Source organism: Mandrillus leucophaeus, unplaced genomic scaffold, assembly GCF_000951045.1.
Source record: "Mandrillus leucophaeus isolate KB7577 unplaced genomic scaffold, Mleu.le_1.0 Scaffold452, whole genome shotgun sequence".
Classification (NCBI taxonomy): domain Eukaryota; kingdom Metazoa; phylum Chordata; class Mammalia; order Primates; family Cercopithecidae; genus Mandrillus; species Mandrillus leucophaeus.
The window spans coordinates 1,007,102-1,030,422 of record NW_012104832.1 but is presented as its reverse complement, the minus strand read 5'-3'; the positions used below and the strand labels follow the sequence as shown (position 1 = coordinate 1,030,422).

At 37.4% G+C, this 23,321-nt stretch overlaps 3 protein-coding genes and 1 non-coding gene across 4 annotated transcripts in view; 2 read left to right on the top strand and 2 right to left on the bottom strand.

Moving 5' to 3' along the window:
- ACTRT3 (actin-related protein T3) overlaps positions 1 to 1,764 on the bottom strand; it is a 4,134-nt gene extending 2,370 nt beyond the window's left edge. Inside the window, exons 1-3 of the mRNA XM_011994354.1 lie at positions 1,651 to 1,764; positions 843 to 932; positions 13 to 164 (exon numbers count right to left, since the gene is read on the bottom strand). Of these exons, the coding sequence (XP_011849744.1) occupies positions 13 to 164; positions 843 to 932; positions 1,651 to 1,764 (356 nt within the window). The remainder of the gene's footprint in view (positions 1 to 12; positions 165 to 842; positions 933 to 1,650) is intronic.
- On the top strand, positions 1,190 to 1,262 carry TRNAV-AAC. The gene has a single exon. It is a non-coding gene; the product is annotated as a tRNA-Val (tRNA).
- MYNN (myoneurin) lies at positions 1,753 to 17,325 on the top strand. Its single transcript, XM_011994344.1, has 8 exons — positions 1,753 to 2,386; positions 3,196 to 3,492; positions 7,748 to 8,541; positions 9,590 to 9,749; positions 11,449 to 11,627; positions 12,450 to 12,533; positions 13,587 to 13,673; positions 15,343 to 17,325. Exons 1-8 carry the CDS (start codon positions 2,262 to 2,264, stop codon positions 15,603 to 15,605), a joined length of 1,989 nt encoding a protein of 662 aa, XP_011849734.1. The 5' UTR covers positions 1,753 to 2,261; the 3' UTR covers positions 15,606 to 17,325.
- A 5,062-nt stretch (positions 17,326 to 22,387) lies between these two features.
- The window catches only part of LRRC34 (leucine rich repeat containing 34), a 29,872-nt gene continuing 28,938 nt past the window's right edge, over positions 22,388 to 23,321 (bottom strand). The window contains exon 10 of the mRNA XM_011994353.1: positions 22,388 to 22,747. Coding sequence (XP_011849743.1) covers positions 22,544 to 22,747 — 204 coding nt within the window. The 3' untranslated portion in view covers positions 22,388 to 22,543. The remainder of the gene's footprint in view (positions 22,748 to 23,321) is intronic.

Below are 23,321 nucleotides of genomic sequence, written 5' to 3'. Positions count from 1 at the left end.
AGGCCCCGGCACGGCCCAGTGAGGCCCGAGTCCTGGGGCGCAGGCGGGGGTTCGGGAGGCCCCCAGGCGCAAGGACTCGCTGGACGCACTGTGCTCCTCATGTCACCGCCCGCTATTGCTTCTCGCAGGAACTGGGCCACCCCAACCCCTGGAATCCCGGAATCCTAGTATGAGGAAAACCCGACTTTCCCATCAAAAGATTCAACTCTAACACTTAACAAGTGCATTTCTCAAATACCCAGAAGAGCTATAAAAGCAGTTTTATTTTCCAAAGCCACTGAATTCTGCTTAACTGGTGGCGGTTCCGGGGAGTTCTAGAATTCGCCCTTGAAACTGGGGGAAAATGAGACTTAAAAGGGGAAAGTTGTCGCAGGAAGGGAGGCAGTGTCTGCTTCTGAAACGTTAAACTTCTAAAATAAGGAGAAAAATGCTAGAATTTAAATGAGTTTTAAGTACGTTTGTTATTTTTTCTGTACACTGGGCAATGCTTTGTTGTGTTTCTTCCTGTGATTTCCAAGCAAAATATACGCAATTAAAACAAAATAGTAGTTCCTCGAATTATATTAATTCGAATTATATCCTTCTGGTGTAATCTGCAAGCCTCATTCCCTACTCTTGATTTTTAGACCGAAGGACGTGCCCGCCTTTTTGGAAGAAAAGTGAAGTTTCTCAGGTCATAGGAAATTCAAGTTTGGAAAAATTTAAAAGTACATTGCATGTCAGTAAACGCATCTTGGTGTCTGATTCTGCATACCCTGTAGAGAATTTTAAAACACGCAGTCAATTTAGAACTTCTGCTTGGTCTTTATAAGCAAAAGGAGGAAATTCAAAAGTAATTTTACACGTCCTTCCACCAGCAGCTGAAAGGATGGCTTTTTCGCGGCTGAATAACGAAAGTTGCCTGCTTCGCCCCGGAGTCTGAGCAGCTCAACCTGCGGAAAGGATGTATAATAAAACCTTCTTTCCCAGGAGACAAAAAAAAAAAAAAAAAAAGTGCACCCAAAGGAAGGGCAACTCGGGAGTGCCTGGTTTCTACCGCGATACCCAGGCGCTTTGGAAGAAAGTGCATGCAGATTCAAGCTTTTGAAACGGTTTCGCTCCATCAATTGGGCATAGATCATTTTTCACTTGGAATTGCGAATTGACATATATATATATCAAGGACTCCACAACAAAAACCGTGCGGCGCGTTTCCGTAGTGTAGTGGTTATCACGTTCGCCTAACACGCGAAAGGTCCCCGGTTCGAAACCGGGCGGAAACAGCTCAAAAGACGTTGTTTTCTTTGCTTGAAAGAAAGCGTGAGATCACTTTTTTTTTTGAGGTTAGCATGAGATTAATATGTATCGGTCTTTCAAAAGACATGCTCTTGATAGCAATTCGAGAGTTTGAACTGTAAGTTTTTATGTTACTTTATTCGTTCACCAAATGTTTTTATGGAAGCCTTGCCACGTGGAACACGTGCCCCGGGTTTTAAAAAATGAATTTGACTCACCAGCTAATACATAAAGAATACTGTACAGCCTAGAAGGAAAGATCAAAGTGTAAAAGTGGTTAGTCCTGTCGCCTCCTGAGCGTTTTTGTATTATGTCACTTGGTTTTTCGTCTGAAGTATATGTAAATAATCGTATTAAAAATCTTCTACTCCAGACGCAGGAAAACCTTTTCCGGTATAAAGCCCACCTTCCTCTAATGTTGCGCATGCCCACTGTGCCCAGCTGCTCCGCTTTCGTGCATCCCAGACTTCTGTCACCAGGTAAGGGCATCTTGGAAGCTGAGCCACAGTTGGCTGGGGCACAAAAAAACCAGGGGGTGCCAAGAGTTTTCAGGTTCGTAAGCGGGAAAGGGGTGCCGAGTCTCAGCTAAAAAATCCCCCATGGCAGAGATCCGAGTATACATGCAGCAGTTTCCACCGGTGGGGGCCCCGAGAAAGGGGAGGATGATGGGAGAAGACAAGCAACTACAAGCTCCCGTATCCAGTGCGCAGCTGGCTTCAGGAGAGAGGCCCGCGGCGCAGTGCTGCCGGGCCTCGGCGCAGAGCCCCGGCAGAGCGCCAGACGCTGACTGCCGACACCAGAATGCTCGCGATGAGGAAGACAGGCGGAGCGCTGCGAGCTAGCGAGCCCTCAGCTCTCGTATCCATGACGCCTGCTGCTTCGAGGGACCCCTGGCATACTGGGGAGTGGGTCTCTGTGGGCCATCCTGTCCCGCCCTGGCCGGCGCTGGATCCCCACCGCCCCAGAGCCTCCCGCACGGCCACGGGATGACAGAGCCGGACATGACGCCACCGTGGAAGGAAGGGAGGGGCGGAGCGTGTCGCGGTGACGTCCTCCCAAGATGGCGGAGACAGAGTGAAGAAACTGTGTTCCCCCACTTGGGTTGCTATCGGTGAGTTCCTACTTCACCCCCGGCCCGCCATTCCCGGTCTCTCCAGAACCTCGGCCATCGGAGGGCAGGCTCCTTGGAGTTCCCGCACGGGTCCGGGCGCAGGTGGAAGGCTTGGTTGGGTTAGGCAGCCCCGGGGTGGCCTGGGCCACAACCTCTGCTGTGGCATTTCGCGGGAGTGGGAGCTGGGCAGAGGGCAGGGCGGCAGAAGCCGAGGAGGGACTGGCTTTGGTTGTCACTCTCGGATGCCGCCTGGCGTAGAGAGAGTGGGAAGGGAGAAGGTGTGGTCTCCTCGGCGCGAGTGATAGAACCTTTGACAGCAAGCCGTGGCCCGGCGCATTCCCGGCTCTATGGGCAGCCACCTCGCGTTTTGGAGAAACTGCACTGGGGAAACTAACAGGTTTTGGTGACTTGAGAGCAGTTTTTAAAAACTCGTACTGTTCTGCCCCTATCAGTCCCAAGAGATCATGTCTTAGTGGCTTAAAAAATTTTTTTGTAACATAAGTATGTCCACTGAGCTTGAAAATCTGAGGGTTCAACTGATGTGAAGGCGTCAAGTTTTGCGGTGCTTTTTTCAGGTGGTAGAAGGGTTGCCATTCACCGTCACTTAGTGATATGTCCAAAGGATTGTGTTAGTTGGTCAAGGAAACCAAAGATAGAAAGGCACCCATCCCTTCATTCTTAACCATATATGTTTGATAAGGATTTTCAAGGGGGGCTAAAATTGTTAAAGTTATGGCCTCTGTCCCTTCCCTCACTGAACGTTGATGAAACTTACGGTTACTGATTTACTATTTCTTTTTGTCTTTTAGATCAAGGGTAGAATTCCATTCTGATATCAAAATGCAGTATTCGCACCACTGTGAGCACCTTTTAGAGAGACTGAACAAACAGCGGGAAGCAGGTTTTCTTTGTGACTGCACCATAGTGATTGGGGAATTCCAGTTTAAAGCTCATAGGAATGTGCTGGCCTCCTTTAGTGAGTATTTTGGTGCGATCTACAGAAGCACTTCTGAGAATAATGTCTTTCTTGATCAGAGTCAGGTGAAGGCTGATGGATTTCAGAAACTGTTGGAGTTTATATACACAGGAACTTTAAATCTTGACAGGTAAAGTACACATTTTATTTCCAGTTATAAAAACTAGTCAGTAGTCTTCACAGCAAAAGTAGCTTTGTGTTTTTTCCCTTCATTCTCTGAACTCAAATTCTTCAACTATTTTGTGCATAAAATGTTTGTTTTTATAAAGAAATCAGTATCACTGATTTAGGATGAGCAGGCAATATTTCATAAGCACAGAAACCACAGATAATAAACAGTAAGATTTCTGACACGTTCATCTACTGAAACAGAGCCTGTGATTTCACTTACGTAAACTTGAACATTAAACACAATGAATTTATTTTATTTTATTTTTGAGACGGACTCACTGTCACCCAAGCTGGAGTGCAGTGGCGCAATCTCTGCTCACTGCAACCTCTGCCTCCCAGGTTCAAGCGATTCTCCCACCTCAGCCTCCCTAGTAGCTGGGACTACAGGCGTGCACACCTGGCTAATTTTTGTATTTTTTTTTTTTTTTTGGTAGAGACAGGGTTTTACCATGTTCGCCAGGCTGCAAACACAAAAAATTCTAAGTGACTTCCAGTTTCCCATTGCTTTTTGGTCCTTGTATTCCTCTGGTCTCTCTCCCTCATTCTGACTCCTGTTATCTCTATTAACCTACCAGTACTAATACTGAAGTAAGGTCAAAGATGCTAGAATGCTTCTCTAAGATGCTTACTATTGTCACTGCATTAACAAAAAGTGGGTTCTGAGGAATCTGATATTGCAGGCACTGTGTGTCTCCCCTATATAATGAACCATATAATTAGATTAATATCAATACATTTACTGATTGTAGGGGAAAAGGTGGAGGGAATAAAAGCAAAGAGAAACTGATTAAATTACTCCTGTCTTATTTCTGCCTCTCCTATGAAAGTGGGAACATGAGTAGACTGTTCATAATCTTCTGACATAGGTAGATTATAGGCTTTGGAATTAGATCTTTCCTGTCAGTTGCTATGTCTCCTTGAGCATGATGCAATCTCTCTGGGCCTCAGTTTCCCCATCTGTCAAAATGAGATGGTAAGAACTACCTTGTGGCTAAATAAGGTTTTACTTGATCCTTATTCACTTCCCTGTGAACATTAATTTCTTTATTTTTCTTCTTTACCCTCTCCTCCCCCTTTAATTCCACGTTTCTTGGAGAAAAATTAGAAAAAAGAAAAATGAAACACCTGAAATTCTGCTACCTACTGATAACCCCTGTTAACCTTTTGATATATATTAATTCATTCTTTTCCAGATCTCGGTAGAGATGTGCATGTATACAGTAAGCAAAATCTTTCCCTCCCTTTTATATTGCAGCTTATCATGGAAAGATACTTATTTAAAAATCTAGAATCAGGGTGCTCATTAATCCTTTTGACAAGGAAACATTCTTGTGCAAGAAGTATCCACTGTGGGGAGGGGAGGGAGAGAAAAGTAAACTTTCATGCTATTTTGGAATTATTTTTAAATTTTGGCATAATGAAATCTTCAAGTGAGTTCTTGATAAGTTGATTAAGGGAAAAGAGCGTGTGAATTTTGACTGGCCTTCAATTTAATAGTTTCCCTTTCTCAATTAACTATGCAAAAAAAAAAAATCTTCATTTGAATACACAATAGAGCACTTTTCTTTGAGACTCCATGCAAAGAACCAATGTGAAGAACAGCCAGGTGTTTTGTTCAGTCTCTTTTGGTACGTATCTTTCCTGGGGACTGGGGAGCTAATTCCTCGAGTTCAGCTAGAAATGCAAGAGAGGATTTATACCAAAATAGAAAGGCTTACAACTTAGTGATTAAGAAAACAGGTAGAATAATAGAATTAGTTGGCTCAGGGGCCACATTACCTTGGTCAAATCTTCATTCTAACATTCTGTGCTCTTGGACAAGTTACTTTATTTCTTTGGACTTCTGATTTTTCACTTGTATGTAAAATGAGGATTATAATAGATTTCATAGGCATGTCCTGAGGATAATCTTATAAAGCATTTTGGCATATACCTGGCAATATGTAATTAAATCACCTTCAATGACTGTTCACAAGATGTTATCTAATACTTGTAAACAAAAGCAAATCTGTTAGAAGTAAATGTTGATTGGTGCTCTTAACTGTGACTGAGATTATAGCCGTCTATGAAATAGTTTGTATGAATTACCATTTCAATGTTGAACTTTTTTTTTTTTTTGAGACAGGGTCTCTGTCGCCCAGGCTGGAGTGCAATGGCACGATCTTGGTTCACTGCAACCTCCACCTCCCAGGTTCAAGGGATTCTCCTGCCTCAGCCTCCCAAGTAGCTGGAATTACAGGCACCCACCATCATGCCTGGCTAATTTTTGTATTTTTGTAGAGATGGGGTTTTACCATGTTGGCCAGGCTGGTCTCCAACCCCTGACCTCAGGTGATTCGCCCACCTTGGCTTGCCAAAGTGCTGGGATTACAGGTGTAAGTGACTGCACCCGGCCTTGAACAATTAATATATGACTTCCTGCTAACTTATATTGGTCTTAAAGGCTACCTGACCTTGTTATCTGTTTGGCAGTTCATTTTATGGAGCAGTAAACACAATTGGAGACCAAAAGATCTTTTTTAGTGGCCCAGCCCAAAAGACAATTTTTAAAAAGCTGTTGTGACGCTAAATTAAATAAGGGGAAACATACAGGTGGCACTTGAGGCAAAGCAAGTTTAATTAGAAGATGATGAGAACATGGGTAGAGATTTGTAGATACTGTAGGATACTTTTAGAGATCTTAGAGGTTCATGACACTAGTTATTTTTTATTTCAAATTTTAGTCCTTTAAAAAAAATAGTGTCACCAGCACTATATTTACATTGTCAGCTATGATTAAAACCCTTTTCTGGCTTATACTTACAACAAAGAGAGAAAGAGATCATCTTCCAAAAGATAAACCGTATTTAGGGGAAAAATCAAGTAGGAAGATTATTTGAGAGTAAGGGGTGTGTGTGTGTTTCCATCCTCAGATACTTATAACAGTCATATTTTTAGTGTTAATACCAACTCAGCTCTAATTTTACAGCTAAGAAAGTTGAACCCCCCAAAGATGCTGACTTACCCTAATTAAGTCAGCTAGTAATGCCAGAGCCAGTGCTAGATTAATCAAACAACCTTTCACCACATTGTGAACTTCTGAAGGGCAGAGACTATTTATTTATTAATATCTTAGTACCACACATGGTAGATGCTTAGTAAACATTTGACTACAATATTGAACACGGTTGCTTAAGTCTTTCTTTGTAATTCTCGTATCACAAACACTCCAGCTAATTTGGGTTGAGTATCAGCAAAAAAGGTTGAGAGGGTTGCTAGAGAGAGTTTAACATTCTAAAACCTTGTTCCTCTAAGTGGGTTCCTCTTAGCAACATCGGCATCACCAGGGAGTGTATTAAGAAATGCAGGCAGGGCTGGTGGCTCACACTTTGGGAGCCCAAATTAATCCTAGCATTTTGGGAGCCCAAGGTGGGAGGATCATTTGAGGCCAGGAGTTCGAGACCAGCCTGGGCAGCATAGCGAGACCCTGCCTCTACAAAAAAAAAAAATAGACAGGCGTGGTAGCACATGCTTGTGGTCCCACTTACTTGGGAAGCTGAAGCGGGAGAATCACTTGAGCCGAGGAGTTCAAGGCTGCAGTAAGTTATCATTATACCAGTGCACTCCCGCTTGGGTAACAGAGGAATGCCCCATCTCAAAACAGAAAAAAGAAATGCAGAATCTCAGGCCCCATCACAGACTTACTGAATTTGAATCTATATTTAACAAGATTCCTGGGTTATTCGCACACACAGCAAAGTTTGGCAAACATAATTAAAGTCCCTCACAGGGGAGCAGGAGAAAATAGTAGGAAACAAGTGTCATTAGACTTTGCCTCTTTTTGCCTCTTGCCAATCCAGAAAAGTTGGTTGCTATCTGAAGAGATCTCAGGATGAATGGAAGAGGTAGTGAGTTGCCATCAGCTATTTTTGTGTTCTAGGGTTTTTTGTTTTTGTTTTTTAAAGCCAGAAAATTTAACATTTAATTTTTCTGCAGTGGTTCACTGACAGCTGTGAATAGCCATTATCTTTCATCTCTTGAAGTTCTGTAAAATTGGAGATTTTCACCTAAACATTATTCTGAATGCATTTATAAATATATTTTTCTCTTAGTGATGTCTTTTTCAGCATTCTGCTTCATTAGGTCTTTAAAATACATTGAAGTATATATGCAGCTCTGTTTCAGAAAGTTTTTCTTTGATCAGAATATTGTCATGTAGCCTTGTTTCCTTACAGTTGGAATGTTAAAGAAATTCATCAGGCTGCTGACTATCTCAAAGTGGAAGAGGTGGTCACTAAATGCAAAATAAAGATGGAAGATTTTGCTTTTATTGCTAATCCTTCTTCTACAGAGATATGTAGTATTACTGGAAACGTTGAATTGAATCAACAGACTTGTCTTCTTACTCTGCGAGATTATAATAATCGAGAGAAATCAGAAGTATCTACAGATTCAGTTCAGGCAAATCCTAAACAAGGGGCGTTAGCAAAAAAGTCATCTCAAACAAAAAAGAAGAAGAAGCCTTTCAACTCCCCGAAAACAGGGCAGAATAAAACAGTGCAATATCCCAGTGACATCTTAGAGAATGCATCTGTTGAATTATTCCTAGATGCAAATAAACTGTCCACACCTGTAGTAGAACAAGTTGCACAAATAAATGATAATTCAGAACTCGAGTTGACATCAGTTGTGGAAAATACTTTTCCAGCACAAGATATTGTGCAGACTGTTACAGTGAAACGGAAACGTGGAAAATCACAGCCAAACTGTGCTCTGAAAGAACACTCTATGTCTAATATAGCCAGTGTCAAGAGTCCTTATGAGGCAGAGAACTCTGGGGAAGAGCTGGATCAGAGGTATTCCAAGGCCAAGCCAATGTGTAACACATGTGGGAAAGTATTTTCAGAAGCCAGCAGTTTGAGAAGGCACATGAGAATACACAAAGGAGTTAAACCTTACGTCTGCCACTTATGTGGAAAGGCATTTACCCAATGTAACCAGCTGAAAACGCATGTAAGAACTCATACAGGTGAGACGGGTGTATGGGGAGATATAATTATTTTTATACTGTGACTAAAATAGTGTATTTTTATAGAGAGTACTTAGCACACACTACTTGTGATCAGAAGTTGGTATATTTTTCTATTCATCAAAGTATTTAACAGTGTTAAACTGTTGAAAATTTGTTTGTAATTGTAGCCAAGTATTTAATGGCTGTTTAAGCCCTATTGCATCAACTCCTTATACCATTTTCCCTCCAAATAAGCATGTTGATTTAGCTTACCAAGTATTTAACAGAGACAAAGACATTAAAACTGATAAAGAGAAAATGTAATTACAATTCAGGCCAATTTTCAGATATTGCCAGCACTTATTACATACTTTCTAGACTTTGTTGACTTCTGAACATGTTCATTGGAATTACACATACAGTGTTCCCTCAGCTTCTACAGTTGCCTTTATTTTGCATGTCCTCTGGTTGTAAAGTATGAACATCCATTGGTACATTTAGATTCGTACTTTTTAATTAATTTATTTATTTTATTTATTTATTTTTTTTTTTGAGACAGTCTCACTCTGTTGCCCAGGCTGGAGCGCAGTGGTGAGATCTCGGCTCACTGCAAGCTCCGCCTCCTGAGTTCACACCATTCTCCTGCCTCAGCCTCCAGAGTAGCTGGGACTACAGGTGCCTGCCACCACGCTCAGCTAATTTTTTGATATTTTTAGTAGAGACTGGGTTTCACCATGTTAGCCAGGATGGTCTCGATCTCCTGACCTCATGATCTGCCTGCCTCAGCCTCCCAAAGTGCTGGGATTACAGGCGTGAGCCACCGAGCCTGGCCCTAGATTCGTACTCTTTTAAATGCTGTATGTACTTCTCTCATTTTGAATTCAGAAACACTAATTTCTTCTAATTCTACTGGTGTTTTCAATGGTCTGGAAAATATTGTATTTGTTTTCAATTCCACCAGTTAACATTTTCTTAATAACAAAGCTAGTACTGTTGATGAAATCTTATATGACTTATGCAACCAAAACACTATTTTCTTCTAAATATAAATTTTATTGTCCTTTAGGTGAGAAGCCATACAAATGTGAATTGTGTGATAAAGGATTTGCTCAGAAATGTCAGCTAGTCTTCCATAGTCGCATGCATCATGGTGAAGAAAAACCCTATAAATGTGATGTATGCAACTTACAGTTCGCAACTTCTAGCAATCTCAAGATTCATGCAAGGTAAAAAACCAAATGAGTTGTTTGATCTTTTAGTCTCTTAATCACCATAGTCTTATGAATAGACTATTATATTAGAATTCAGGACAGTAGAATTTTAATTGTGGCTCCACCAAACGGTATTAACACATTCAAGGAACCACAAGGAAGCCATAGTAGTTGATAGGAAATAAGCGGGGTCGGGGGACTACTAGGAAATAAGGTCAGACTGATCCAGAAATAAGATCAGAATGGTCCAGAATGCAACCTAAGAGGATCATTCTGGCTGGTATAGGATTATAAGAGTGGAATCGGGGTAAACAGGAATCTATAGATAAAAGCCAAGCAAGGGTGATGGTGGTTCAGGCCAGGGTGGCAGCAGTGAAAGAAATAAGTAGTAGTAGATTCTGGATATATTTTAAAGTTAGAAATAACAGAATTTGCAGACAGATTGATTGTATGTGAAGTCTGGAAGAGAGTCAAAGATGATTCTGAGGTTTTGGGCCTGAACCCCTATAAAGATGGAGTTGCCATTAACTGAGATAGAGAAGGTTTGTGGGTAGAACAGTTTAAGTGGAAGTGCAGGAATTTACGATTACAGTTATGAGCATGTTAAATTTGAGATGACTTACACTTCTGAACAGAGATGTACAATAGATAATTGGTTATCTAAGTCTGCAGTTCAGGGGTCTGGTTTAAGGTGAAGATACCAGTTTGGCAGTCATTAGCATATGACAGTATTTAAAGCTATAACCCTGGCTAAGGTCACCAAGAAGGTGAATGTGGATAGAAGAAATCAAAAGATGGTCCTGAGGCACTCTAACTTTATGGTTCTGAGAGATGGGTGAGAAACAGCAGACTTAACTAGGAAGGAGCAGCCAGTAGAGGAGGAAAACCAGGAAAGTGGGCTGCCCTGGAATCCTAAGTGAAGGAAGTTATTCCGGTTGGGAGTGGTCAGTTGTAAAATTCTGTGATAGGAAGATGAAGACTGGATTTAGCGAAGTGGGAAGTCAGCAGTGCTCTTGACAAAAGCATCATTAGTAGAGGCTAGTAGAGAAGAAATGGAAGTAGAATACTTGGAGTCTCAAGGTTTTGGTAAAGGGGATCAGAGAAAGGAGGAGCAAGTAAGGTCAAGGGTGTTTGGTTTTTTGTTTGTTTTTGTTTTTGTTTTTTAATATGGGCGATATCAGTATATTTGTATACCATAATCCAATGGAGTGAGAAACATGGATGATGTGGGATTGGGGAAATTGCAGAAGTGATATCATTAAGTAGGATCTCAAGTATACATATTGGAATTGATGGATTCAGATGAACTGTCACCCTCATGTTATATGAATTTTTCTCAGTGAAATAGGAAGCAGGGGGTGTCACCTGAGAATAACAATGGGTGAGGAGATGCTGATGGTTTGAGGAGAGAGTTTTCACAAGTCAAAGAGTGACTAGACTCGTGGAAATAATTGCCTGCAGTATTAGGGGCCCACTGACAACCATATGAAGATCATGGAAAAACTTTTTGAATTGATCTCAGAACTAATGTTTTGATAATAAATATTTGTTTTTGGCAGTGTTTACACTGAAACAACTACTGATTTTAAATACATAGTCTTGGCCTGTTAAGATGACATGAAATAAAATGTGTAAAAAATTTCATGAATTCTTGCTATATAGACTGATCTCCAAATTGTTTTACTTACTTAACTTTATATTTATTTACTAACAGGAAGCATAGTGGAGAGAAGCCATATGTCTGTGATAGGTGTGGACAGAGATTTGCTCAAGCCAGCACACTGACCTATCATGTCCGTAGGCATACTGGAGAAAAGCCTTATGTATGTGATACCTGTGGGAAGGCATTTGCTGTCTCTAGTTCTCTTATCACTCATTCTCGAAAACATACAGGTGAGTTTGACAGGGAGAGACTGCTTAAAATAAAGTTATAAATAAAAGAAGAAGGGGACTTGGGCCTTTAGCGAAGTAGATTGGAAACTTTGTAGTTAGATATCTGTTTGTACTTCTATGAGCTGTTTATGATTTTCACATACTGGTTAAATATAAAAGCTGACTTATTTTCTAGAATAATACAAGGTGGGTGAAATAAATTATATAACTTACACATTAAAATCAGTGAGATAATTTTGATATTATATAAACTTGCATTGAGATGCATTTTGTGACTTTAAAAATACCTTTTCAGCTTCCTGAAGGGTCATCTTCTATAGTTAGGGTTGGGGAGTGGGTTTGGGTTGAACATGGATTTTTTTAACTTCTTAGGACCTTTCCTACGCAGATATTCTGAGATTTTCAAATTAAGTAATTCAGACACAAAAGAGCAGTTTGGAAACAAACTGCTTTTTTAGGGTACATTTTTAAAAGACTTCCCTACATGCTTTTATTCTCCTTTATTAATATAGTAGATAGCAAGAATATGTGGGTTTATGAATTGACATGTTCTTAATCATATAAAAATCAAATTCCATGCCCAAATCATCTCTACTAGAAGGGACATTTTTAGGAATAAAGTTTTAATATATGAAAACTTATGAACAGTATATAATAATATTACTAATATTCATTTACTTGGATCACTGAAAATACCTCTAAAGTACAATATAGAGAGGTTTTAATTTAAATAATATTTCAGAAAAGCTTTAGATTATTTGTAATTGATAAATATTATATTGGTATAGTACACCACTTCGCTATCTTTTATTTTCCATCTAGGTGAAAAACCATACATATGTGGTATTTGTGGGAAAAGTTTTATTTCCTCAGGAGAGCTCAACAAACACTTTCGGTCCCATACAGGTCTGTGTTTAGGGAGAACGTATTATTTTTTGTTCTCTCTTAATTTCTTTTTATGTAAACCTTGACTTTTAAGCCATTATGGACTATATGGTATTTAGTCATACTATACCTATAGCAATATCTTAATGTATAAATATCAACTTATTTGCTTTTTTCTTTTTTTTTTAGTTGTTTGGAGTATAAATTAAATTTGTTAAAGAATTGTGTTGGTTTTCCAAGAAATATGCCAGATAATCAATAGTTTTTAAATGATTTGGATTAAATTGCACAGATATACCAAGAAATGAAAAGGAATAGGTAATACCAAGATAACATCAGATTTTCTTACTAAACAGTGTTTAGTATGCAAGTTTTAGGAACAAATTTTAATTTTGACATGTTTATCATAAAAAGTAGTTTGTAAATTGTATAAAGAAAATATTGAATGTAAAAAATTTTAAAAGAAAGGAAAATGCCACTTTGAAAGAATACTGTTTTAACATTCTTTTTTTAAAAATTCCTCCTCATAATTCCTACCTAGAATAATGTGAGTACTTAATAGAGATTTAGTAACTTTTTGGTGACTTTATATTCGCACACGCTTTAGTTTACACCATAAAGCAGTGAACAGTTCTTATTTCCAAAGAAGTGTAATATTGTAGCATGTTGGCAGTATTTTTAAGGATTTTCTAATTTGTCAGGTACCTGAGAGCAGAAATTATGATTATTACACTTATTTTCCCCCAGCTTTATCTTTTAGCCAGTGTCTGGAATATAATTGACACTCACGAAATGTTTCATAGAAATACAAGAGTAGGTTTAGTTTGCAAGTACCTTTCTGTTCATGAAAATGCTCAATTTTTCTTGAGATACAGATTTTTTGTATAAAGGAGTGACTAGGTTGTATAGAATCTTTCATTTCACTATACTATAACCAGGTGATTAAAGTGACAATTTGAAATCAAATTTAAACACTATAATAATTTTTGCCTTGTGTTCATAAACATTGATATTTTTGTCTTAGCTAGCAGTTTTTAAAATATTGAAATTTAAACTTTTTAATTTGTTTTTCAGGAGAGAGACCATTTATCTGTGAATTATGTGGAAATTCTTACACAGATATTAAAAATTTAAAGAAGCACAAAACAAAAGTCCATTCTGGTAAATGCTTGTTTTTTTGTTTTGTTTTTTTTAATTTGGTGCTTATATGAGTTCTATTCCTTAAAATGTTGAGATGAGATGTACATTTAAGCAGTTTAAGTTAAATGTCTATTTCAAAAACTAGGTATATACATATGAGGAAAGTAGCTTTTTTACAGTAACATTCATTTTGGATTTCTTTTCATATTGAGCCTCTTATAAAAAAAATTGAAACATTTCCTCCTTTTAAAACCTGACTTAATAACAGTCCCAAGCATGAAGGAACATATAAGCAAACTATGTGTCACTGTATCCCATACTGGAGTCTGGATAACTCAGGGTTTACTACGGTTATTATGAAAAAAAAAAAAGGGGGGGGGGGTGTTATCATGAACACTAGTCCAGAAATGTTTAAGAGGAAATAGGGAAACAGGTAACCCTACATTGCTATAATATATAAAAATGGAAAGCGAGACAACAAGTCTTGGGTCTGTTGGTTAAAATGAATTCTTGAAAAAGCTTCCCTGTGCTTACTATTTTATTCTGTCATTATTAGAAATGACAGTAGGCACTTCTGGTGTGTAAATACTTAAACATCATAAGTATTAAGTTAGAAACATTTGAAAACTACAGTAAGTCATTAATTTAACCACTTGTTAGATTTCTGCAAAATGTACGTTCAGGGAATATGAAGTTAAACAAGGCATAGTTCTGGTACTCAAAGCACTTACAACCTGGTGTGCGAGAACAGAAACCTAAATAAATAATTACAAGGGAAAATTTAGGGCATAATTGACACAAAAGTACTAAAGAAGATACTGTTTTTCTGAGGTAAGTACTAGAAAAAAACTTAATTTTAGGGAATTTGAAGGATGGAGAAGAGTTCAAAGATGGAGATGGGACGAGAGAATTCCTTCCAGGCAGAGAACATTGTAAAGAGTCAATGGGACAAGAAGGAAACCTTGACTAGTTGAAGTGAAGAGTAGTTTGGGAAGAATACAGATAATTACAATTTTACAAAAGCAGTTTTGTCTACCTAACAAGGATGGTGAAACCGAAATCACGTCAACACTTCAGAGTAACGGAAGCATGTTAAAGCCATTGGAAAATTTGAAGGCAAAAGTACATCTTTAGTCAGTGTGCTAATTGTTCCCTTGAGTAAAGCAGAATTTCTCACCTCTGAAAATATATGAAAGTGTCATACATACTATTCTGAACTCACAGAATAATATGAACAACTTATTAAAAACATTCAGTGAATGAATAGAGTATTTCTTATCACTATTTAATACTTTGAGGGAGTTAAAGAAGTATGACTTGACATTTATTCTCAAAGAATTTACAGTCTGGTTGAGGATTCAAGGCATACCTGAGTAGAATGTTAAATGGTAATAAGAGAGAGAGATGCCACAAGACTATATGAAAATTGACAAATGTATGATTAAGCAGATAAAACAGCTCACCCTGTTTCATTCTTAATCAAGTCCATTTTTTTTTAATGGAGTTAGTGCTTGAACTTAACCTTGAGGCCCAGATTAAATTTACATAGATAGTGAGGAGGGCATATCTACAAAAGAGAAACCACTTGAGTAAAAGTATTGAGGTTGCAATGTAATTTCTGGGAATGGTAAGTACATTAGTCTATCTTATTTTTAAAGATAATGTAGATTTTTTTTTCCTTCCATTGTAGGTGCAGATAAAACTCTAGACTCCAGTGTAGAGGATCATACTTTGAGTGAACAAGATTCCATACAAAAAAGTCCTTTATCAGAAACTATGGATGTGAAGCCTTCTGATATGACTTTACCATTAGCTCTTCCACTTGGGACTGAGGACCATCACATGCTTCTGCCTGTCACGGATACTCAGTCTCCTACATCAGATACATTGTTGAGGTCAACTGTGAATGGGTATTCAGAACCACAATTAATTTTTTTACAACAGTTATACTGACTTTGTGAGGAATATGGAATTGCTAAGATGTCATTGGTAGCAAACATCTCTGGTAAGGTGCATATATTCATACTAAATTCCCATTCATTTGAGTTGTGACCATTATTTTTCATTCACTGAAGTAAAAGCACCTGATGCTGCATCACAACTGCAATGTTTGTTTTTATTTTTGGCTTTTATGTCTATACTCCACACAGCTTTTTAAGGAATGAATTATGTAGCACTATTTTGGGTGGATGAGTTTTATTTTCTTTTAAAGCTGCCTTAATTCCATTTTTATTTTGCATTTTAGAATTGCCCTTCATTTACTAAATCAGCCAGTTAATGTGATTCAGTTTTGACCTGTGGGACTTTAAAATTTTCCTGCCCTCAGAATTTAAGCAAAATCCATGATAGTATCAGCCCAAGAGTGTGTTACTATTTGTCAGCCCCACGGATCAATACATAAACTATGGAGAAAAAGTAAAATTTCATTATTTCCGCTTGTGAAAATTTAGGTGCTGAATAAGAATTGTGCTATTTCTCTATTAATATATTCTGTTAGAAATAACTTTTCTAATGAAACAACAAATGTTTCTCAAAATCTAGAAAAGTGTGTATAAATTTTTGTTCATTTAGAACTCAGTATTCTGGAGAAAACCAATGGTCAGTACTTTTGGTTTGAGTTATCTGAGATTCTATTTTCAAAATGAATTTTAAGTAGATATTTGGTGTTTTTATCTTGTCAAAGACAGTTTCAGAATTTGATTCAGTTTATGTTTTATTCAGTTTCTAAAATATTGGAGATGAGGAAAATGTACATGAGTTTTGAAATATTTTGGTAAGCCTCTTATTATGCCTGTTATGCACTTTTAAAATAAATATTAAATTCCAGAAAGAATTTTCTAGATATAAACTTAATGCATACTAGAAATCACTTGGCTTCTAAATTTGGTACATTATATTGCATAAAGAGTTAAGAAATTAACCTCAATTATAAGTAAACATTTTGAGTTAGCAGAAAGCCAATTTTAAATATTTTATATTTGAGTTTTCTATAAGTTTGGGGTTTGTTAATTTTATAAATTAAACGACAACTTTTGGTTGTGGTTGTAGTTTCACAATGGTACTTCTCCTTCCACTCGAATGTAGAAAATTCGTTATTATCCTGATATTTGCACCACTCATCCCCATGCCACTTTTCCCACATATTAATTTATTTCACTGCCTGATCTTTGGATATGAAATTATCAGTTCCGTGAAGTCAATTGTTATAATGCCGATCAAACAGCATGGTGACATTCTTTCTTATTCTTTTTTCCCCCCCCACAAGGCTATTTTTCAGTGTGAGATGACATCATTTATTATTTCTGCCATGCTGTGACTTTTGTTTTCTGCTTTTAAACTACACCTGTAGTACAGTTAATATGGTTTTTATTGGTGTTGATTTCTTTAATTCATTAATTTTCTCTACTTGGGACCCAAGTCACAGGAACCAATTAGAAGACATAATAAAAATACTTAATGCTTGTAATCTGTAGAGATCTTCACCATTTCACAGCACATACATTGTTTTCATAATAAATTGCCACTGGTGGGACATGGGACTGACTTATTTGAATAGAGTTTGAAATACCACCTTTGTACGATACAAACTTAATATTTGATTATTTTATCTAAGAAATTTATGCATGTGTATTAAGTTAAAATAGTGGGTTTAAATAAAATTCATAAAGCATTAGAATGTTCACCTAATCTCTTCTGGGTTAAATGTGATAGGACTGTATTGGAATGTGAAGAAATTAAAGAAAATTAAAAGACTCAGCCTCTTTAGGAAGTTTGCTAAAATGGGGAGGTTATGTTTAATTTATTTATATCTTCATTAATCCAAGCATCTAATGAACAAAAAACTGCTACAGTGATGTCATAATTCTATAAGGGCAATAGTTGCCAAATTTCCTCTGGTATAATTAGCATTTTTCTTTTGCATAGATTAGCCTTCAAATTTATTATTTTTAGTATTATTTGATATGATTGAAGTGGCTAAGATTGATTGAGCTTTTCTTGATCACATTTTCTGCTTCTTAGCTAAAGTAATTTTATTTAAATTGACATGGCTTGAATTGTCATCATTTTCTGCTCTTCCAGAATGATGTGCAGAGAAAACTTGAAGACAGTATCTCTTCTTTGGCATTCTTCTCTTAATGCTATGCTATTATTTATCATAATATGCATATATTTAGTTGTATCTGTTATCATTCTGACACTCATAACTACCATTTTAAGTCCAACTTTATATTTGTTACAATGCAGTGTTTTGGGAAAGGTCTATTAGTAATTATTTAAGTATTACATATTTTTATGGAAGTCTTTAGAAGGTGAATATCTTACTGAAAAACTGTTTTCTAAATGAATTTAATTTTGTTTTGTATTTGTATCAGATCATGCCTACTGTATGTTAGATTTTAGACTGTTTTAAAAGAAACCCTAGATTATATAAAAGTTTTTTTGCTGTTTTTAAATGGCATTTGTTTTATGTTTAATTTCACAGGATGATTTTGATAGACAAATTTTCTAGAAGACCTTTTTTGAAAGGTAATGGTTCTATAAGTTCCATTCCAACAGTAGTTTATTTCTGTGTTTCAGTCCTACAGAAATTGTGCGAGTGAGTAGTTGAAATAATGTACATGTACCAGTTTTTTTAAGTATTCTAAATAGTTCTAACATTTAATGCATATCAGAAACATGTTTAAGAAATACCAGTATCCAGGTCCACCCCACTTATTGAATCAGACAGTTCCCGGGGCATATATATGCTGGAGAAGCCCCATAGGTGATTTTAATGTATACCAAACATGTAGAGTCTCACTCTGTTGCCCAGGCTGGAGTGCAGTGGTGTGATCTCAGCTGACTGTAGCCTCTGCCTCCTGGGTTCAAGCAATTCTGCCTCAGCCTCCTGAGTAGCTGGTACTACAGGCACGTGCCACCACACCTGGCTAATTTTTGTTAGAGATAGGGTTTCACTCTGTTGGCCAGGCTGGTCTCGAACTTCTGACCTCAGGTGATCTGCCCACTTCGGCCTCCCAAAGTGCTGGGATTATAGGCGTGAGCCACTGCGCCCAACCATGAACTACTATCTTAAACATTTCTTGATGTTCTACCTTTGGGAAGCAATTTAAAATGATGCTCTTGAATATAATTTTCAATATTTTACCTAGATATGAGTACCTAGAACTTTTTTTTTAATATATACTTTAAGTTCTAGGGTACATGTGCACAACGTGCAGGTTTGTTACATATGTATACCTGTGCCATGTTGCTGTGCTGCACCCATTAACTCATCATTTACATTAGGTATTCCTCCTAATGCTATCCCTCCCTCTTCCCCCCGAGTTCCTAGAACTTTAAATACCATCAAGTAAAATTCTTTAAATTCTACATTTTTACTTATTATTTATGGGCAATATTGATACGTAGTTATTACAGCATTAACTTTTTGAGATAATAATATAGTCTGCTCTTCTGTCCTCTGCAACTCGTGCTTCCGTTCATTCAAGAGGTTTGCTGTACAGAGACTCCTTGACTTATGGGTTTATCATAAGTCAAGGAGTATACTGAATATGTATTAGTTTCACACATTGTAAAGTCAAGAAATCATAAGTCGGGGACCATCTGTATTTGTTTAAGAAATTAGATAATTACCATGTAAATACAGTATTTAATTTCAAGAAAAATTTACTAAAATAAACACTATGGATGTGAACATCCACAAATTTGGATAACAGTATCTGGCCAGTGTTTCAAATGCTGGGAAAAAATTCAAATCAGAATGCATAAAGCTGCAAAGATGATAAACTACTCTTAAGTTTACAGTCAAATGGAGATGCCAAGCATAAATATAACTTGCAATAAGACAAGCCAGGATGTTGAGTATTATAGTAGGGGAAGGCAAGAAAGGAAATGCTAAGCAGTCATCAGGAGTAGAATGGACAGAGAAACGGCCATTGTTTACCTGGATAGGCAAACAAGGAGATGGCTGATGGAAGAATTTGCACATAGCTGATGAAGAGTGAACTAGGCAGAATGGAGAGAAAGTGTTAAATGGAGAGGAGATAGAAGTCAGAGGCATCTCCGGTACTACACCTACACCATCTTGAAATAGTCCTCTACCCATAGTCTGTGCTGAAGGAGTGAGATTAGATAGCCAGGTTTGTAACCCATGTTCTCACATGCCAACCACAGTTGCGTGCTGGAGGGCGGGGATTAGACAGCCACTTATGTAAAACATGATTCCATACTTGTGACCACAGCAACAAAACACTTCACCAGGGAAAAACAATTCATAGGCCAGACTGAGCTGTTAAGATTCTTTCTGACAAGTTTGAGCTATGAAATTCTGAAACAATCAGGTAATGATATACCTATAAATGAAAAGATCATTTCAGAACTGGCCTCGAAGTCAGTGAAGCAAGCTAAAGTCTAAAGGAAATGATGAGTAAGCAGAGAAACCTGATCTATAGAGCAAAACTAGGGAATGAAACAGGTTTGCTGAGCCAGGAGACTGCCCTAAAGAGATCAGAAGAGTGGCCTTACTTTCTGGCTTTGCAACCTACTGAGGTGATGCAGCCATGATTCATTTTCTGCCCCTGGATGCCATTGATTATGGCTGTTGTATCCTTATGTTAAATCCCCTTTTTCTTACACAGGCTGAGTCACTCTCTTTTCCTTGTAATCAGGCAGCCCCAAATTGGACACCTAAGCTTTGATCCTTGGTGATTGAGAAGATAGTGATACCACTGACATCAAGATAAGTCAAGGAGCATGTTTAGAGAAGGGAAGCAATTTTGATGTACTGAATTTGATTGGTGGTGAGATATGCATGAAATTTCTGGTAGTGGTTGGAAATGGGGCCTGAACCAGGACAAATTAAAGCTAGAGATACAGATCTTGCAGCTAATAAGTTATAGAAATGATTAAGGCAGCCCTGGGAGATGGTATCGGAGAAAAAAAGATGAGGACAGAATTTGGGGGAAAATTCATTTAAAGGATGAGCATAGATGGAAAAGAAGATGGAAAGTGATAACAGAAAGGAAGAAAACCAAGGTGGGACACATTTTTCAGAGGCAAAAGTGGCTTTGTAACAGTCACATGGTACAGAGAAGTAGGATGTAAATCTGAGACAACATTGGGTTGGATAATTGGAGCATGATGATCCTTTAGAAGGCAGGTACAGTATAACACTGGGAGCAGAAACCAGATGGATATGGTTGTAGTAGATATTAAGAAGACATAATAAATAAGTAATACTATAGAAAAGTTTGAAAAGGACAGCATTTAAGACAAATCATCGTTATTTTCCCAAATATGTGAAAAGCACATACTGCTTTATTTTTTGCTTTCAAATTTGAAACATTGTAAAATGATGAGTATAATATGATCTGCAACAGTGTAAGATGGAGCAGTCTTTGAGCTGGGTCTTAAAGGATGATTGCTAAGAGAAAAATGAAACAATACATACAATATGATTGCAGATTTGCTCTTTATAATTTAGATGTGCAGAGGAAATGAGAGTTTTCCTATGGAACTTATATGTCCTTCCTCTTGAGCCCATACCCAGTGGTGAGTCTGGAAAAAATTAACTTTTACTTTTAGCCAGTTTAAAACCTAGTCTGATATAAAGGGGATAGAATTTATAATATCTTAAGGGATTTACAGGTAATGCTTAATCTTTTGGAGAAATGCTGTTTTATTTCTGGCCTTTGTCTCGCTAAAATGGTGTCCAGACATATCTTACAAGACGGTGGCCATCAGGATAGACAGAGTCTTTCTTGAGCCCTTCCATTCTCTGGGCATTATACTGACCTCTGTTGTGGCAGGCAGCAGCTTATAAAATAAGACACCGAGTCTTTCCTAGTCTAGTCAGAGCCTAGTTGTCCTTTGCTGAACTGACTTCATCTCAGTTCTCTTGGATTTGGAAAACTCTCTGGGGCCCTGTCAACTGCAGCTCTGCCTCAGGCAGCAGTCTAGGTCAGATTATAGGTTTACCACCTGCACCCCACTGTGAGCTCAAGGTAAGCCTACTTGCTTTCCCTTCAGCCATCTTCTGAATCTCCCTTTGGGGGAATATGGGAACTTGTGGGTCCCTTCTGTAGCACACAGGAAGAGACCGTAGCCTGGGAAATCAAACTCTTTCCAGAATCTAGTAGACTGCCTAGTACCCAGCATGTGAGCAATACTACAAAGCAATGAAAAGTGAACAGACTACTGCTACATTAAACAACATAAATGAATCATACTAATATAATGTTGAACAAAAGAAGTCAGACACAAAAAGAGTGTATACTGTATGCTTCCATTTATATAAAGGTCAAGAACAGGCAAAACTACTCTTTGGTATTAGAAATCAGGATAGTGGTTATCTATGAGAGGAGGGTGGGAGAAGCTAGCAGCACTGACTTGGGAAAGGGGTATGTATATGTTTATATATATTTGCCTGTATTTATGAAATTGTTATTAATACCTGTCTGTAACACGTAAATAGGATAGGTAGAATACTTTTTCAACTTCTGAACTTTGAAACCCTTTGAAAGTCACTGGTAATTTGCTATCACAAACCTTTTTATTAATACTACTTAATAACTTTCAGTTAGATACCTATAATGACCTTTACTTGCATGCTATTTCACTACTTGGTTATATTTTCATTATAAAAAGAAATTTAGTCTAGTTCCTTGGCCTCTTTCTCCAGGGTTAAAACTTTAGTTTATATTGTAAAATTTCTTTTAAAAAATTACCCTACTCAGTTTTTCACAATAGACAGTTATACAAAGTTATTATCTTTTACACATTTGAAAAAAGTAACCTGTTTTAATTTATAAAAGAAAACAAATAGGCTATAGAATATTAACCTCTGTGAAATAATAAGACAAATGTATGAAAATTATTTTAGAGCTACTTTTTCATGGCTGCTGACCTACTGGAACAAGAGCAAAACCTGCATTAGATGAATGGTCATAAGATTCTCCAGAAGTTGATGTCCAATAATAATGCTTTTTAAGACCATTGGAGACTTCTGCAAGATATACGCGTCCATCTACCACAAATGGCTCCACATCTGTATTGTCTGGTTTTAGACGACCCATTTGAATTAAGTCCGAATATGCCTAGGATTTTTAAGAAAAGAAAAACTGTATCATTAAGAAAAAATGTATTCAATTTACAGTGCTTAAAGAAATTTAAATATTCAAATTAGCTGTGCTAATTTGTAGTTTAAAATAAAATATTCTGAATAACATTGCAGAATTTTAATATTTTCCAGGTATTGTAGGTAGATTTTTATTCATTTAATTACACAGAATGAAATTATAATGTTGCAAAACTTATTTCTAACTTTTAAGGTATTAGACATGTTTTGTCATTTTGTGACTCCTAGAGTTAATTTTCTGTACTACCAATTTTGTGGACCAAAGCTCTTACGGTCAAAATTTCCAAGTCCCACAGATGTTCATCAATTGGAATAGGTAGGGGGGCTGGGTAGGAGGGCTGTTGTATACATTCTCAAAAATCTGCTGATAGCTAGTTAGTTACCCATTCCTCAGAAAAATTAAGGGAATCCCAGATTTGGACATCCAATTATATGGAGTTCATGACCCCCCTGAATCTAATCTACAGATTTAGGCTAAGAGAGACAATTCCATAGAATTGGATGCTGACCTATTATTTCTTAATTGTAGAATT

Coding starts and splice junctions, on each gene's coding strand:
- MYNN (XM_011994344.1), top strand. CDS start 2,262: ATGACAGAGCCGGACATGACGCCACCGTGGAAGGAAGGGAGGGGCGGA. Junction 9,750..11,448: donor AATCTCAAGATTCATGCAAG/GTAAAAAACCAA, acceptor ATTTACTAACAG/GAAGCATAGTGGAGAGAAGC. Junction 12,534..13,586: donor ACACTTTCGGTCCCATACAG/GTCTGTGTTTAG, acceptor TTTGTTTTTCAG/GAGAGAGACCATTTATCTGT.